The sequence below is a fragment of the Zootoca vivipara genome, chromosome 12, assembly GCF_963506605.1.
Source record: "Zootoca vivipara chromosome 12, rZooViv1.1, whole genome shotgun sequence".
In the NCBI taxonomy this organism is placed as follows: domain Eukaryota; kingdom Metazoa; phylum Chordata; class Lepidosauria; order Squamata; family Lacertidae; genus Zootoca; species Zootoca vivipara.
The window spans coordinates 26,518,855-26,535,169 of record NC_083287.1 but is presented as its reverse complement, the minus strand read 5'-3'; the positions used below and the strand labels follow the sequence as shown (position 1 = coordinate 26,535,169).

At 39.8% G+C, this 16,315-nt stretch overlaps 1 protein-coding gene across 4 annotated transcripts in view; it reads right to left on the bottom strand.

Moving 5' to 3' along the window:
* The window catches only part of SNX13 (sorting nexin 13), a 59,995-nt gene that overhangs the window by 42,780 nt on the left and 900 nt on the right, over positions 1–16,315 (bottom strand). The window contains exon 1 of one of the 4 annotated variants that reach the window (XM_060280737.1): positions 5,921–13,651. The exons of 1 other annotated variant lie outside the window; for it this stretch is intronic. In XM_060280737.1, the coding sequence (XP_060136720.1) occupies positions 5,921–5,965 (45 nt within the window). In that variant the 5' untranslated portion in view covers positions 5,966–13,651. Of the gene's footprint in view, positions 1–5,920; positions 13,652–16,315 lie in introns of those variants that run through there. 2 more of the 4 variants (XM_060280735.1, XM_060280736.1) reach the window with 2 other exon arrangements.

Here is a 16,315-nt window from a genome sequence, read left to right as displayed (position 1 = left end):
ACTGTGTGCTGATGTTATCAATAAAGTTTTTGGGATTTGCTTAGCCAAGCATCTTTCGTCTGAGGGTGGGAGCCTGGACATTAACAATCCTGTTTGTTAGATACATTTGTATTGACTCTAGAAGCAATTTATCCTAAATCTTGCAAGATTTTCTACATCCTGGGAGAGAAGACTCCTGTAAGAACAATATTTACCAATAGCCTACTGTAGAGATGATAGCTAATCTAGGCCTATGACCACTAGCTGATCCCTCATAATTGCAGACCAGAAGCAGAAGAAATGTGTGGTCATAACAATAGCTCTTGCTGCAGACAACTTGGGAGAGTGGGGTATCTTTCATTCTTTACTAAAACACATAATCAAGTAAAAACAGTTGCTAAACCGCTAATTTCTTGAAGTTTATACATAAGATCATAGAATCATAGAGTTGGAAGAGACCACAAGGGCCATCCAGTCCAACCCCCTGCCAAGCAGGAAACGCCATCAAAGCATTCCTGACAGATGGCTGTCAAGCCTCTGCTTAAAGACCTCCAAAGAAGGAGACTCCACCACACTCCTTGGCAGCAAATTCCACTGTTGAACAGCTCTTACTGTCAGGAAGTTCTTCCTAATGTTTAGGTGGAATCTTCTTTCTTGTAGTTTGAATCCATTGCTCCGTGTCCGCTTCTCTGGAGCAGCAGAAAACAACCTTTCTCCTCTACCGTATATGGCATCCTTTAATAAATTTGAACATGGCTTTAATATATTTGAACATGGCTATCATATCACCCCTTAACCTTCTCTTCTCCAGGCTAAACATGCCCAGCTCCCTAAGCCGTTCCTCATAAGGCATTGTTTCCAGGCCTTTGACCATTTTGGTTGCCCTCCTCTGGACCCATTCCAGCTTGTCAGTACTGTATCCTTCTTGAACTGTGGTGCCCAGAACTGGACACAGTACTCCAGGTGAGGTCTGACCAGAGCAGAATACAGTGGTACTATTACTTCCCTTGATCTAGATGCTATACTCCTATTGATGCAGCCCAGAATTGCATTGGCTTTTTTAGCTGCTACATCACACTGTTGACTCATGTCAAGATTGTGGTCTACCAAGACTACTAGATCCTTTTCACATGTACTGCTCTCAAGCCAGGTGTCACCCATCCTGTATCTGTCCTGTATTTGTGCCTTTCATTTTCCCCCCCCCCCCCAAGTGTAGTACTTTACATTTCTCCCTGTTAAAATTCATCTTGTTTGCTTTGGCCCAGTTCTCTAATCTGTTAAGATCATTTTGAAGTGTGATCCTGTCCTCTGGGGTATTAGCCACCCCTCCCAATTTGGTGTCATCTGCAAACATGATCAGGATGCCCTCAAGCCCACCATCCAAGTCGTTTATAAAGATGTTGAATAAGACTGGGCCCAAGACAGAACCCTGTGGCACCCCACTAGTCACTTCTCTCCAGGATGAAGAGGAGCCATTGATGAGCACGCTTTGGGTTTGGTCAGTCAGCCAGTTACAAATCCATTGAATGGTAGCATTGTCTAGCCCACATTTTACTAGCTTCTTTACAAGAATATCATGGGGCACCTTGTGAAAGGCCTTGCTGAAATCAAGATATGCTACATCCACAGCGTTCCTTTCATCTACCAGGCTTGTGACTCTGTCAAAAAATGAGATCAGATTAGTCTGACATGACCTATTTTTCAGAAACCCATGCTGACTTTTAGTGATCAAAGTGTCCCTTTCTAGGTGCTCACAGACTGTTTGCTTAATGATCTGCTCTAGAATCTTTCCTGGTATTGATGTCAGGCTGACTGGGCGGTAATTGTTTGGGTCCTCCCTTTTCCCCTTTTTGAATATAGGGATAACATTTGCCCTCCTCCAGTCTGCTGGGACTTCGCCTGTTCCCAAGATAATGGGAACTTAACTGTGGCAATCAATCAGTTCCTCTTAATATTATAACAATATTTGCTATCATTACCTCTTAGTCTGCTGGGTGGCAGGGAGCAAGAGAACACTTCCTCCCTTTGACTAAAGATCCTGGAATAACATCTGGAGACAAAATGCATCTCATTTCCACAGTCCAAACTACAATATATACGGTATCTGCTTTATAAGTGCTCAACTTTCTCCATCTAGATCACAAGCAACTCCAAAAACATATGTAAAAACCCCATGTTTCATAATCATTCATATAGTAATTTGGAAACAGTACTAAAATAAAAATTCTTAATGAGGAACTAGCCTATTCAATTTTAAGATATTATTCTTTGTTATAGGTTATCTTTGTTATCTTCCTTTTATTCAAAGGGAAAAGGCAACAAGTGAAGGAGTACTTTGGAATCCATGTATGGTTTACCATTTATTCCCAGAGGGAAGTGAAATCTGTAGGTAGATCACCACTATATCAACAATAAACGGGAGATAGTACACTATAGGGAACTAAGGAATGTTTTGGGGAAATGCTAACAAATTTGTCCAAGGCTCGAAATGACAGATGGATCCTGAACAAGCTGGGACGCCAGCAAGAATAAAATACTCAGAAAACAGGACATTTTACAATGTTGGTCTAGAACTGAACATAAAAAGAATAGCCCTGTTGGATCTGACCAATGGCTCTTCCTAGTCCAGAATCCCTGATCTCGCAGCGGCCAACCAGATGCCCATAAGAGGCCTGCAAGCAGAACTTGAGCACAAAGGCACTCTCCCTGCCTGCCATTTCCAAAAACTGGCATTAAAAGTGATGTATGCCTCTCAGTAACATGTCACTTTGTTTTATGCCCTGCAGCTGCAGAAAAATAATTTTGTTTCCTGGTAGATTCTTCTCACCTTCCCAGAGAGTATACTATAACGTACCGTCGTGCATAGTGTACTATGCAGGTATGATGTGGGCCCAAATAGATTGCTTTTCACTAGCTGACTGAAGAACGAACCAGTTTTTTAAAACTTGTAGGCACAGAACACAAACATCTTATTTCCAATACTATGGTAACAATGTTGACCACTGACTTTTGCACATAACCTGCATTCCAAATAAACTTTTTATCAGAAAAAGTTTCTATCTCATTTTCCTTCCATCTCAAAAATTATTGAATTGCTTGTAAGTCACCGAGTCAAACATATCCAGATTAATGGTTTAAGGCGGCTTCTTACAATGTAGCATTCTCCAACACACAAATGCTTCTAGAAAATTCCCACAGAAGCAGTTCATTCAAAAAAAACCTTTTGTTAGAATTGGACATATCGATTCCTGCCCCGCCCCCTGCCCACAAGATTGAGAGATCCAGAATACTAATCTTGCATTATATTTTTAGATCTGTCTTTCACAGAAAACAGCATGATTGATTAATTTTAACAACTTGTTTGTTGGATTGTACTATTTCCTGCTGTCATGGGGACAGTATCAGGAGATATTTAAAGCACCTGAAGGTGCAAATATATATGACAAAACTGGTTGTGACATGTACAATGAGTTATATTTCTCAAGAGATGTGCTAAAAGTATGAACAACTTTTAACAAACTATGAACTTGTAATAAACACAAGGCACATGCCTGCATATTTTAAGGATCACCAGTACTGCACAAATGTATTTGACTCTTAAATAAACCCCTGTAATAGAACTTTAATCCACAGAGAATTCCCAAATAAGGGCAGCAGAGCTAGACATAAATATCCATCTTTCTCTCCTCCTCCTCCTGTCAGGAGCCAAAATAAGGGAAGACATTAAAAACCAAGGGCATGATTCAAACAAATGAAAGCACTTTTAATTCCCATTGATTTCAACATACTATCAATTGGATTAAAATCTCCCACTGAATTACGGGAATTCAAATGTGCTTAATTTTTTGTTGAATTGAATCCTATCTGCCAAGTTCACTGCATTTCTTCTATTAGACTGCTAACATATTGTTTTCATAACAACCTTAAAAAGGAATTCCACAATATTGCCATTTTCCTAGCATTAAACAGGTGCATCATTAAAAAGTACTTCATTATTCAGCTGTCTTCATAATCTTTCACTTCTCTAACTAAGAACTGGTGATTATGGGCTGGCAGGCAACAAGTTCATTGTTTATTATGACAACTGGCATCGCCTTGCTCTGTTCCTGTAAGAAACTCATTGTTACAATGTAAACAGTTCAGGTCAAGGACTATTATGATCTATTAAAATAAAGTAAGAAATAATAGTAGCTTTGAAATCTTTCACCTTCAAGGAACACTGAACACTGACTGCCAAATAAGCCATGAATGTCAGACACAGATGCATTGCACGTGACAGAGGATCCTATAGCATAATCAGCTTATTTAGAGTAGTAGCCATGCTTTCACTGTAAGCTTCACATGAATGTATTTTATTGCAAACCCAACACTCCTTCTGCAACTGTACTTCAGAAAAGCTTGTCTGTCATTATTATTCTCCCATTGAGGGACACTTGGCAATACTTTAAGGAATCTTAAAACACAGATTGAATGTGTGTGTGTGTGCACATGTAGGGGTAAATATATTACCACGGCAAATAGTTCATGTCATCCAGCTTCCAATACTGTATCATCCAAAGTGGCATTCACAAACAATCTCACTCACCAAGGGGGGAAAGCCCCTGGTCTTCTTGCAAAGTCTTTCAGCAGTTCCCAAGTACAGTTTGAAGAACAGAATGACTAGCAGGATTTTCCACCTCTGTACACTTATCAGCGGGACTGAGAAAGAAAGAGTTTCCTCTCAATACATGCAGCAGTTTGGAGAAGATAAGAAACATCAGGGAGAAAAAAGAAAGTGCAGTAGACAAATGGTGTTTGGAGGTGGGAAGAGGACAATGCTGGACTGCATTAAGGTGCCTCTTCTCATTCTATGAACAAGTAAACAAGACTATGTGGATCCAATAGAAATCCATGAAAGGAAAGTTGTTAGTACAATCCTACTTGTGAATTCCCCTCCACAGAACATGCCGAGATACTTTAACTCAAAATCCTAACCAAAGTTTTACAGTTTACTGAACGCAATGATTTTCAAGAACTGTGTTTAGAAACAGGATGGAAAACAGCACATCAGATTACGTTGTATGATATAGTTCAGAGCACTGGGCATGGACGAGGAAGCCCCCATAGTTGTTTTTTAAAATGATGGTACAGTAATGTATTTCATTGCTAAGTTGCAGAAAAAAATTACCATACACCAAGGACCAGCCTGTGAAATAGCGATGATTTATTCATTACTTATTATCATCTATTTTTACAACCATGTCTTGCTTTTAATTACTGGTTAACTTCATATGCTGTAATTATATAAAGGTCTTGTTTTATTTCTTTGCATTCAAACTTCCTTAACATAGTAATTACTTGATTTTAAAATTCTATGAAATTCTGATTAAGCATAGTGTTCAAATAAAAGCTGAATTTTCAGTTATTTGCTCAAATTATTTTTCCTTCAGGCTGAATTGCAGCATTGAATTTTCTGTTTGACATTTACATTAAAAGAAAGATAAATAATTAAAAGAAAAATATTTTCAATTTTGGTGTCATGATCAGGGGTTTCACCAATTCTGCTCTTGTGAAAGAACAAGAGGACAATAGCATTTAGACTGACAACCTAGTCTGATGTATATTAATTAGGCTACAAAAATTGTATACACACTTGAATTCAATAGGACATACTTCTAGTAAATGTGTTACATTATTGGAAACAATACATGAAGGTGGTATCCTGGGTTAGGTTTTGCAAAAGTACGAGTTATTCTATAAAAATAAAAATATTGGCTTCATGAAGTCTAACATCTTCACTTCATGTTAACTATGTTTAAAGATGTTTCTTTGAATGCAAAAATAATGTGCCTTAACAGTCTTGTTCAATGCTGACCAGGATGAGAACAGAAGAACTCTAACAGCATCAGTTAGTCAGTGACAAGAGAAAAAACAGCACTGCCATAACATGCAGCCCACCTACTTTTTTCACCAACTGCTGCTGTTTCATCAGCAAACTGACTTGCATTGCAAACTGAATTGCAGCCAGACTGGGACTGATTAGAAGCTAAAACCCAACACCTTCCAGGTGGAGCTCACTAAAACTGATCTGGCTGTGGGAGGCGACTTGTGGGCTGATCCTGTTGGGGAAACAGCAAAGGAAGTTAACCCTTTACAGAGCCAATTGGGGGATATCATGGGGACAGGACACACCCTACTCTCCACAAGCTGGTGGATGGTTTACTAGTGGAGCTCATAGTGGGACTCAGAGAACTATATAGTGCTTCATTCAACAATAGTGCAAGTGAACGTACTTCAGTTCTTTCTGGTGAGTGGCAGGGTTGAACTTATGTGAGATATAAATTAGGACCCCAAATATTTTGTGAATATCTTGAGATTTAAGGTGAGTTATAAACTGCAGTTCTGTACTAAAGGCAATGCTTTTTTTCTGAGGTGATGCAGGGGTACGCATACCCCTAAACATTTTGTGAATCTAAGGTTGGCCTCATTGAGGGAGAGTATTTAAACATGAGTAGGAAAATACTTTGGCCACCTCATGAGAAGAGAAGACTCCCTGGAAAAGACCCTGATGTTGGGAAAGATTGAGGGCACAAGGAGAAGGGGACGACAGAGGACGAGATGGTTGGACAGTGTTCTCGAAGCTACCAACATGAGCCTGACCAAACTGCGGGAGGCAGAGGAAGACAGGAGTGCCTGGCGTGCTGTGGTCCATGGGGTCACGAAGAGTCGGACATGACTAAATGACTAAACAGCAGCAACAGGGAAATGAGAGTACCCCCTAAACATATTTTTTTTAGAAAAAAGCACTGACTAGGTATAGTGCACTTTTGAAGGTTTGCATGTTTTTACTAGCTTAAAAGTTTATTACGCTGTTTATTTATTATTTTGGTTATTAAAACTGTTTTCTGCAACTATTACAATTGTTTTGCATATAGTCATACCTCTGCTTATGTATCCCTCTGGATACGAAGGCGGCAAACCCGGAAATGTATACTTCTGGGTTTCGCTGTGCACGCATGCGCAGAAGCGCTCTGCATGCGTGCGCAGAAGTGCTCAATCACGCTGCATGTGTGTGCAGAAGGGCACCTGCCGTTACAAAGTTTTCAGGATGCGGCTGGCCCTCCAGATCCCATTCGTAACTGGAGGTACTATTGTATTGATGCTGAGCACTTTAAGTACCTTGTTCATATGACACAGTTTAATAATTCTATTTGCATTCTTTATATGTGCCAATGTGATTCACTGCATTATAGCTCTTTTTGTTAATTGCATAGTTAGCACTACGGTATGTGCCTGCATGAGCTGAAAATGAAACTAGGGTGTCTTTACTAGTAGGGAATAGGAGATATGTCACAGTATGGCATTGGGAAACTCTGGACAAATTCAGAAAAGGGATGGCAGAAGTAGCATCTGCTTCCGTGGCCAGGCTGCCCCCCATCCCAATCATCACCTTTGTTTAGCATGTTTAGATGCCAGTTGAATATATTTTTGTTTATGCAGACTTTTACAAACTGAGGTTGTTGTTGTTTAGTCGTTTCCGACTCTTCATGACCCCATGGACCAGAGCACCCCAGGCACTCCTGTCTTCCACTGCCTCTCACTGTTTGGTCAGACTCCTATTGGTAGCTTCGAGAACACTGTCCAACCACATGCAACATACCTCAAATTCAAAAAGAGGGATGCAGCCAACTGTATCCCATAGTTACTTCCAATCAAGGGTCATTGAAATTCTACATTCCAACTCCAAAATACATCAAGCAAAGAGATTCAAGTTCCAAAACTAAATGTGTGCTTAGGATCCTAGGCTTAGACTACAAACCTATGCATAGGTCCTACCTATTTGGCAGTAAATACCACTGAACTCACCAACATCTACTTCTGAGAGCACATACTGTACTTAGAACTGCACTTTTAGCATGTCAGCTAAGCTCACCCTTGATGTCTGGGATAAAGGTAAGCTCAAGATTACAAAACTTACATTGTTTCTATGTATGACCTAATTCCACCTATGCCCACAACATAGAATTAATTAAACTTCAAACCTGTTGTCTTCCAAATAAAGACATCTGAGTCAAACTAAATTTAAGGAATTAACATAAAGACACGAGTGAACAGTGCTATGTATAACAAAGCATTATATTGCTCCAAATGATTCTGACCTTCATCTAAACATTACATTACCGTTTATGTTGTCTATTATGGCATTTACCTTGTGACATCAACCTTCTATTATTTTAATAGTATACTGTTAGATGAAATAGTGCTGTTGCTATCATGGACAACATAAAGCTAATGTTGAAACGACTACTAGGCAAGTAAGAAATACAGGACCTCAAACTGGTAACTAGGTATTACACCCATGGGTGATTAGTGTTATCATGATGCTCTATTATTTAGAAGTAATTTCAGCAATATAGGTTCCTAACTCCCATGATGTACCTGCAGTAAATACAAACAGGTTCAATATATAAAGGTTTTTTTTCCATTACAACTACAAGAGAAGTTCATTAAGACAGAGACAAGCAAAGGCAGATTGATCTCTGGATTATTTGCATTGCAGAGGCATGTTTTCTTTTTCCCAATTATTTAACAACTAGAACACACACACAAACCCCCCCAAAATAATTGCCAATGAGATTGTTATAATTTCCTGATCTGTGGTAACAGGTATATATTGGTACTTATATATGCAAGTTCCTCTAGTTCACAGTTCATTTGGTTTAGTAGGTAACTGGCCCCATCATCCAGCTGGGTCCCTTTGGTGAACCTCAGCATTCCTGCAAAAAACAAAATAGATCTCACCACCCTGAAGTCTGTCCATGTCTGCATTAAACAAAAATAGAAGCTTGTGAAGATGATACTTGTGCCTCATTATTTCAAGCTGACATAATATTTTAACCTACAAAAATAGAATCAGTCATTAAAAGTTCTAGAATTACACTGAAAAGAGATTAAAAACTTAACTCAATTTTTTATTATTTTTAACAAGAACAAGGACTTTAGAATATGGAAGGCATGTTGAGATGACTACCTACCGAAGTTGGATGAGAAAAGCAACTAGAGCATTTGAATTAATAATGATGGAAGGAACAGGGAAGATGTACTGATAATCCTATTGCTTTGTCCACCTCCTTTCAGTTTTTCACTGTTCTAAGATCCCCAATTTAGCACTCTTCACCACCACTTTCTCCTGAAACAAAACTAGATACTGTAGGCAACATATTTCGAGCCATCTGCATCACTAATGAACATTTTATAAAGGTCCACCTTCCCATCTTAAAGTGCTTTGTTAAAAGAGAAACATTGATGTAAGCATTACAACAGACATATATAGAATCACTAGCCTAGTAGCCATAGGTAGCCAGGAATTCCATGGAAGGCAAGTGTACAGAATTACCTAGTCATCAGCTGTTTAAAAGTTCACTTGACCTGATAGCATTTAATAATGTATTATGACTATTGAGAAAATACTGTTTTGAGAAGTTCTTTTCTCAGGATTGATGTACATTTTTTGTACATGTCGGACAGTGAGAAGGTTTCATGGAAGGACCCCATCCTTCCTCCAGCAGCCCACTTTGTCCTGGTATCACCTGAAGAATGGAAATCTACTCTTTCACAATCCGAAGCAGACTCACAGATCACTCGTCCCTCCTCCGCTAGTCCACTTGTTATAAAGCTTTTTATTTGCCTGCTAAGAACCTTAACCTCCCCAATGGAAAAGCAGGCTACTAATTTCTTAGCAAAGCAAACTAGTAAGAAAGTAAGAAAAGAGACTGCAGCCTAGTAATTATTGTGAGCTTATTTACAAGGCTGCAGTATAGTACCTTTTAGCAATGCACATGACAGTACACATGATGATACTTTAAGACTATTAACAATGCATGTGACAATACTTCAAATCCAGTGGCAGCCTACACAAGAATAGTAAAATTATAAGTGGCTTATAACTAGCAACTAAGATTGATATCAAGAAGTTTTTACCACTTAATGCCCTAATTCTAAGTATCTGCATATTTGCCTGCAATACTGCATAATGTTTTGCAATTATGTGCTTGCTTGGGCAGCTACACACAATCCTAAGCACTTATTTCTCACCACTCAAGTTCCTGTGTCAAGCCATCAGTTTTACAAAGAAGGGTGCTTAAAAACCCAAAAGCCCCTGTGCTTAAAAACCCAAAAGCCCAAAGATTAACCCATGCATTCTAAGATTAGATCTTTTCAGCCAAGCATTTGCAGCAGAAGAAGTGTGAAGTCAGAACTTTTTCTTCCTGGGTGTGGTAGTCATGGGTTATGCTGCTAGTGAACAACTGCTACCAGAGCGAGCAGCACCAGTGGCACAGTGTGCATGGAATTCTCTGTACAACTGCAACCAGCCATGACTAATGCAAGTTGGTGTCCACTGAGGTAGGTTGGACAGTGGGAAGGGCAGTTAACAGCAGGCAGAGTCGGGGCTAACAATAGGCAGGGCTGATGGTAGGCAAAGCACTGAAAGTCTGCACTTGTATGTGTACTCCAATGACTGCAAGTCCAAATGAACACAATGGAGTTTCTTTTGAGTAAAATGCATATGTCTGTGTTAGAAATCACATTATAATTAATAATTACATATAGTGACCATATTATTCCTATAGAGAAGTCAGAAAATATTACCTTCAGAAACGAATTTATTTTACCACACCAAGTCCAATCCAATGCATGTTTACTTGTGCCATCCAATAATGCTTATGGTTCCCATGCCACTACTCTCTCCACCATCTGCCTCCAAAAGTGCGTATCTGCAACTGCTTGATAGTTTTTCCAGTCCAAAGTGTCCAGGACTACTGTAGTTTCTTTAAGAGTGATTGCATCACTACAGGAACCTCTGCCTTACACAATGAAACATTCACCACGCTCTGAACCCAACCAGTCAACACCCGCTCCGTGTTAGATTTAATATGCCTTGAGTGCACGTGGTCAGATGTGATAGCCGCCAGCCTCTTAGCCACATCAGCTGATTGCATAAACTGAAAATAATCCCACAACATGCAGGAGGGACTTTGGTGTTCATCTTTCTTTTTCTGGAGGGTTATGGAGGTATATACCCAGGCAGTAGTGATGCAGACTCCAAGCAGGAAGACATAACATACAGTAGCATGGGGGAAAGGTAAAAGAAGAGTGGTCTCTGGCTCTGGACTGCAAGAGTGGCAGAGTCTCTTTGCCCTTATAGGCCAGCCACTGAGTGGACACTTGGAAGGGGGTTGCGAAATAGCAAGTGGCAGTTTTCTGTGTGCATATTATCTCATATTGTATCCTCTCCTTGACGTAACAAACAGGATGACAATGTGGTCCTAATGCAAAGGCCTGGAGAGCAAATAACAAGGTGTCACCCAGCTTGTTTTCACAGTCAGCTCTTAAATCTATAATAGAAGTATGACTCAGTTATGGTGTTTCACAATTGTGCTTGTCTATGCAGTTATAAATCACATAATGAGAAAGGCCTATAGTGTTTGAACTTTTCACTTATACTTTATAAATATACAAGAATTTTCTTCAGTCTGCAAAATTGTAATTGTTTTATTTAAAATCAGTGTTAGATACAATTGTCTATCTCTGTGTATATATAAACATCAGAACTACTACTTAGGTAAGTTCCTCAACATAGGAAAAATATCCTCTACAAAAATATTTCCACTAAGTAGGATAAAATGAAACTTTGTGACAAGAAGCTACAGCTGATGGTGCAAAAATACTGAGAAACTTCCATATTCTGCATTAGGAAAAAATGTGTTCTTTAAATACATTGTGCCAGTTTAAATTTGCACAAGTTTAGATGGTAAGCATAAATTATTTTGAGGACATTAGTTTTAGTAAAAATTGGCATGGATGGCTGGGAAATCAATAACCATAAACATAGAGCCAAGAGTGGTGGACCTCGGCGTCTCAAATTTCAGCGGCGCCCTGTGAGATGGCAAAAGCCAGTCTGTCCGTCCCCCCGCCTCTCACCTTCCATTGGAGTAATACCGGTAGAGGTGGTGCCTATTCCAGCGCCCCAGAACAGAAGCTCTGTGCCTGGTGCAATCACACCAGTCATGCTCCCCTACAGCTGCCTCTGGGCGAGGTACACTTGGAAGTAGGGAGGAAATTGTATGTATCACCTGGAAACTATATCGTACCTTTTATTTGACTATTACACACCCTGTCTAGAGCACTTCTAGCATCCAAACATCCATCCAAATTCGCAAACGGTAGAGGCATATGTCAGCTGTGAAATAGGTAAACATGTGGCTGAACTAAAGGGGGTCTAAACTGGATCCTGGTGTTGTGAAACCTAGTACATACCAGTCCATAAAGTTCTGATCAGTTGATTGTGGCATCTGCTAAGCACTGTGACCATGGTTTTGTAAACTCCAACTATCAGCAAATTGTCAGGGCTTGCAAAACTGCAAGCATGGGCCTTCACGTGTCCTCACTGTGCCTTTATCTACATATTTTGATTTTAGTGTCATTGTGGCATCAGTTGATTGCAGAATGGTGAGGGAGGTAACAACACAGCCTGCTGGCAAAATCCAGTTTCCTACCCATTATAGTGGGTGATACTTGCATTTCCATGCGCTGCTCTGGTTCGCCAGAAGCAGCTTTGTCATGCTGGCCACATGACCCGGAAGCTGTCTGCGGACAAACGCTGGCTCCCTCGGCCTATAGAGCGAGATGAACGCTGCAACCCCAGAGTCGGACACGACTGGACCTGATGGTCAGGGGCCCCTTTACCTTTACCTAGACATACTGAAGTCAACAGACTAACGTCCATGGAGCCATTCAGAGTATGACTAATGTTGAATATAAGCCAATAGCTTTAGTTATTTAAAACTAGTGATTTCTGACTTTTGTACTTTTTTACCAACTTAATTTTATGACTGATATAGGCAGGACTGTGTGCATGTAATTGCTTTGATTTATTCATCATAGTTTGCCCAACCCCAAGCAAGATTGCAAAGATGCAGTTTGCATATATAAATTCTAGTAGAGATAAAACAATCACCCATATCTACTAACATGGTGTGAATGATAGCAGTAGAATGATAGAACTATTCAGCTTTATCTAATAAAGTTATTTTAACCATTTACAGCTTATTTTCAAAAGCAGAGTCTGGCTCCCTTCAAGAAATACAGACAGTCAGCAATTCTCCTCCTATTCTCAGAAATAATATGTCCTAATTTTAGTTCTATTGTGTCATTAATGTGAACATCAAAAATGTGTAGGCTGTGGACCATGTGATAAGCAGACTGATGTTCCTAAATGACTTGTGTTTTTCTTCTTTCCACTTTTAAGCTCAGAAAATCTAGACCAAATCATGATGCAGTTTGACAGTGATCTCATCTGATGATGGTTTTCATCAACCAAATCAGTCCCAGCCCATGCTGCTGTATCAGCAATAATCTGGTAGACCTGGGAAACTAGAGGACCAAAGTTATAATAACATGATTAATGGCCAGCCCATCAGCCTTAGAAAAGAATGGGTCGTCAAAGGTTGTATTTCTTATAATACAGATGTGAATGCCCACATCTCATACGTAGATAACCTGTTGATTCAAAAGAGCAAACTACAACAAGAGAGCACTGAGCTCCAAGGTCCTTGTTGTTGTTTAGTTGTTTAGTCCTGTTCGATTCTTCATGACCCCATGGGCCAGGCACTCCTGTCTTCCACTGCCTCCCACAGTTTGGTCAAATTCATGTTAGTAGCTTCGAGAACACTGTCCAACCATCTGCGGGAGGCAGTGGAAGACAGGAGTGCCTGGCGTGCTATGGTCCATGGGGTCATGAAGAGTCGGACACGACTAAACAACTAAACAACAAATTAAAGCTGACTAGAAGTTGTGCACTTCTAGTGCACAAGCATACCACTTGTAAGTTAGAGTGGTGAGGTTTTTTGGGGGGGGGGACTTTGTAAGTATAAGAAATGTTGGTACGGGTGGTCCCCTTTTCCTGGATATTTGCTGAGTATATTTATGTTTAATTTTAAGTTGCACAGGCTTCCACTGCAGGCATTTCAGGTACAAGATATTCCATTCAAGGTGGAACTAGGCAATCTATTTGGTTCTCTCCAATGTTATGAACTTTTTAAAAAATGGCAGGAAGGGGGGAACTTTCTATAAAAAAAGCACAGGGGGAATAATACTAATACTAAAATATCAGTAAGGAAACCTAGGACTGATTGAATAAGTTCACAGTCAAACATGCACAACTACTACCCAATGAAAGCACCAGCAAAACTGTGTTACAATACTTATTAAGCAAGTATTGATACTCAGACGCTATTTTAGGACTGCAGTTCTACACATCAGGGAGTACAGTAAGCCTCAATGAACAGAGCAGGACACACTTTCAAACAAACATGTACAGTATAGGGTAGTGCTGTAAGCAATTTAAAGGTGACATATGTGTAATACCATATTGCTATTCATGCTTGCACATTTCTGATTTCCCCCAAACTAGATCTTTTAATCAAAATGAGGTGCAAGGCTGATACAGAGGTTGGGTGCCCGTGCTGCTTTTAAGTTCCTTTCATTTTATTGTACATAGATAGCAGTATTAGTCAAGTGCTCACTGTGCAAGGCATCTCCGTCTCCAGCTCTTATGCTGATAGAAATCCACTAGTACCACCCTGCACCTTTCATTCTGGAATGTACATATCTGAACAAGACGAAAGAGACAGATCAAAATAGAAAGTTCCTGTCCGACATGTAACAAAAATGTACATAAATCCTGAGAAAAGAACTTCTCAAAACAGTATTTCCTAAATAGTCACAATACATTATTAAATGCTATCAGGTCAAGTGGAACTTTTAAACAGCTGGTCACAGGATTAACAGGAAATGTTAATAAAAACCGTATTTTACTGCATAGTTAGCAAATATCTGCCTCACAATGATTAGGTGCAGCCTTAGGCAGACCATTATACCATATATTAGCCTCAGCCCATATGCAATGTGGAAATAATAAGAGTGAATTTCCATACAGGGCTATTGTAAGCATTATCAAGGCATATATGTGAAGCACTTTAGAGCACCGAAAGCACTATATGAATGCTATTTGTTACTATTTGCTATTAATTTTTTCTACACCACTTCAGAGAATAATATGTTTGCATCTATCTCCACTGTTGGAGGCATTATGCCTCTGAATACCAGTTGCTGGGAACTGCAGAGACTACTGTTGCTCTTATGTCCTGTTTGTGGCTTCTTGCAGGCATCTGGCTGCTAATTGTGAGAACAGGATGCTGGACAAGATGGGCCACTGACCTGATTCAGCAGTTTCTTCTTATGTTATCATTTCTGCTTGTGAAAAGCATCCAAGCTTCCAAATTACATGGAACTATCTAGTGCCAGCAGCAGTAACCATGTTATTTGGCTGTCACATATAGTTACTACATAGTCCTCAGATTCATATATTACAGTTTGAAAAGACATGAAAGCAGCAGCAAGGTATCTTATTGATCATTTCTTTTGCAGAATGTAATGACAAGAGCGCATCAATTGCTTTGCAACCAGGACCCCAGTTGCATTTATCAATTAAAAGAATTTGTGGGAGCAGGGTTGAGAAAACCCACTGCCCTGGACTCCACAAAGCTGGTCCCACTTAGGAATAGACAGTACTAATGGTCTCAGAGTATGAAGGAGCTTCATATGTTCAGTATGCTCCAAGCCAATACCTTTAGGGTCATGGCACTGGTGAGCGACTTCAGACTTATCACAAGGTATTAAATGTATTATTCAACAATACCTTTGACCCATTAACCACCACCAGCTGGACCACTTAAGTATCCAGAAAAGTACACCAGCAAAGAATTAGCAGCCTCGAGCACTTCTGTGTAACTTAAAAGCTTGCAGATGCTTTTGCAGAAAACATAACAAGGTGGCAATCCTATGCACACCTACCTGGGAATATGTCCCCCTGAACACAATGGGGCTTACTTTTGAGTCAATATACACAGGTCTGCACTAAAAGAGTGTTTGCCCCTTAACCTGGAAGAACACAGCTGGCACACTTTATACCAAAAGCATAACCCTAGCATTCAATCAAGTTGGTGCTGCTATTATTTACTTAGTACAGGAAGTCATTTTTATCCCCCCCCCCAATAAAAAGTCTCAAAGCAGCTTGACAAAAATAAAAACTATTAAAAACCAGACAACATTTAAAAACACAGAGAGGACAAAACACATGAAATGCTTTTCCGGCAACACTCCGTCTACCCACTCCACCAAAAGATGAGCAGCAACACAGGAGGCAACACTCACAAACCACAATTCTAATTACCCTAAAAAGTTTAAGTCATTGAGGCTGGCTGAGTCTAAGCAGCAGGCAGTCCTGAGAAAACAA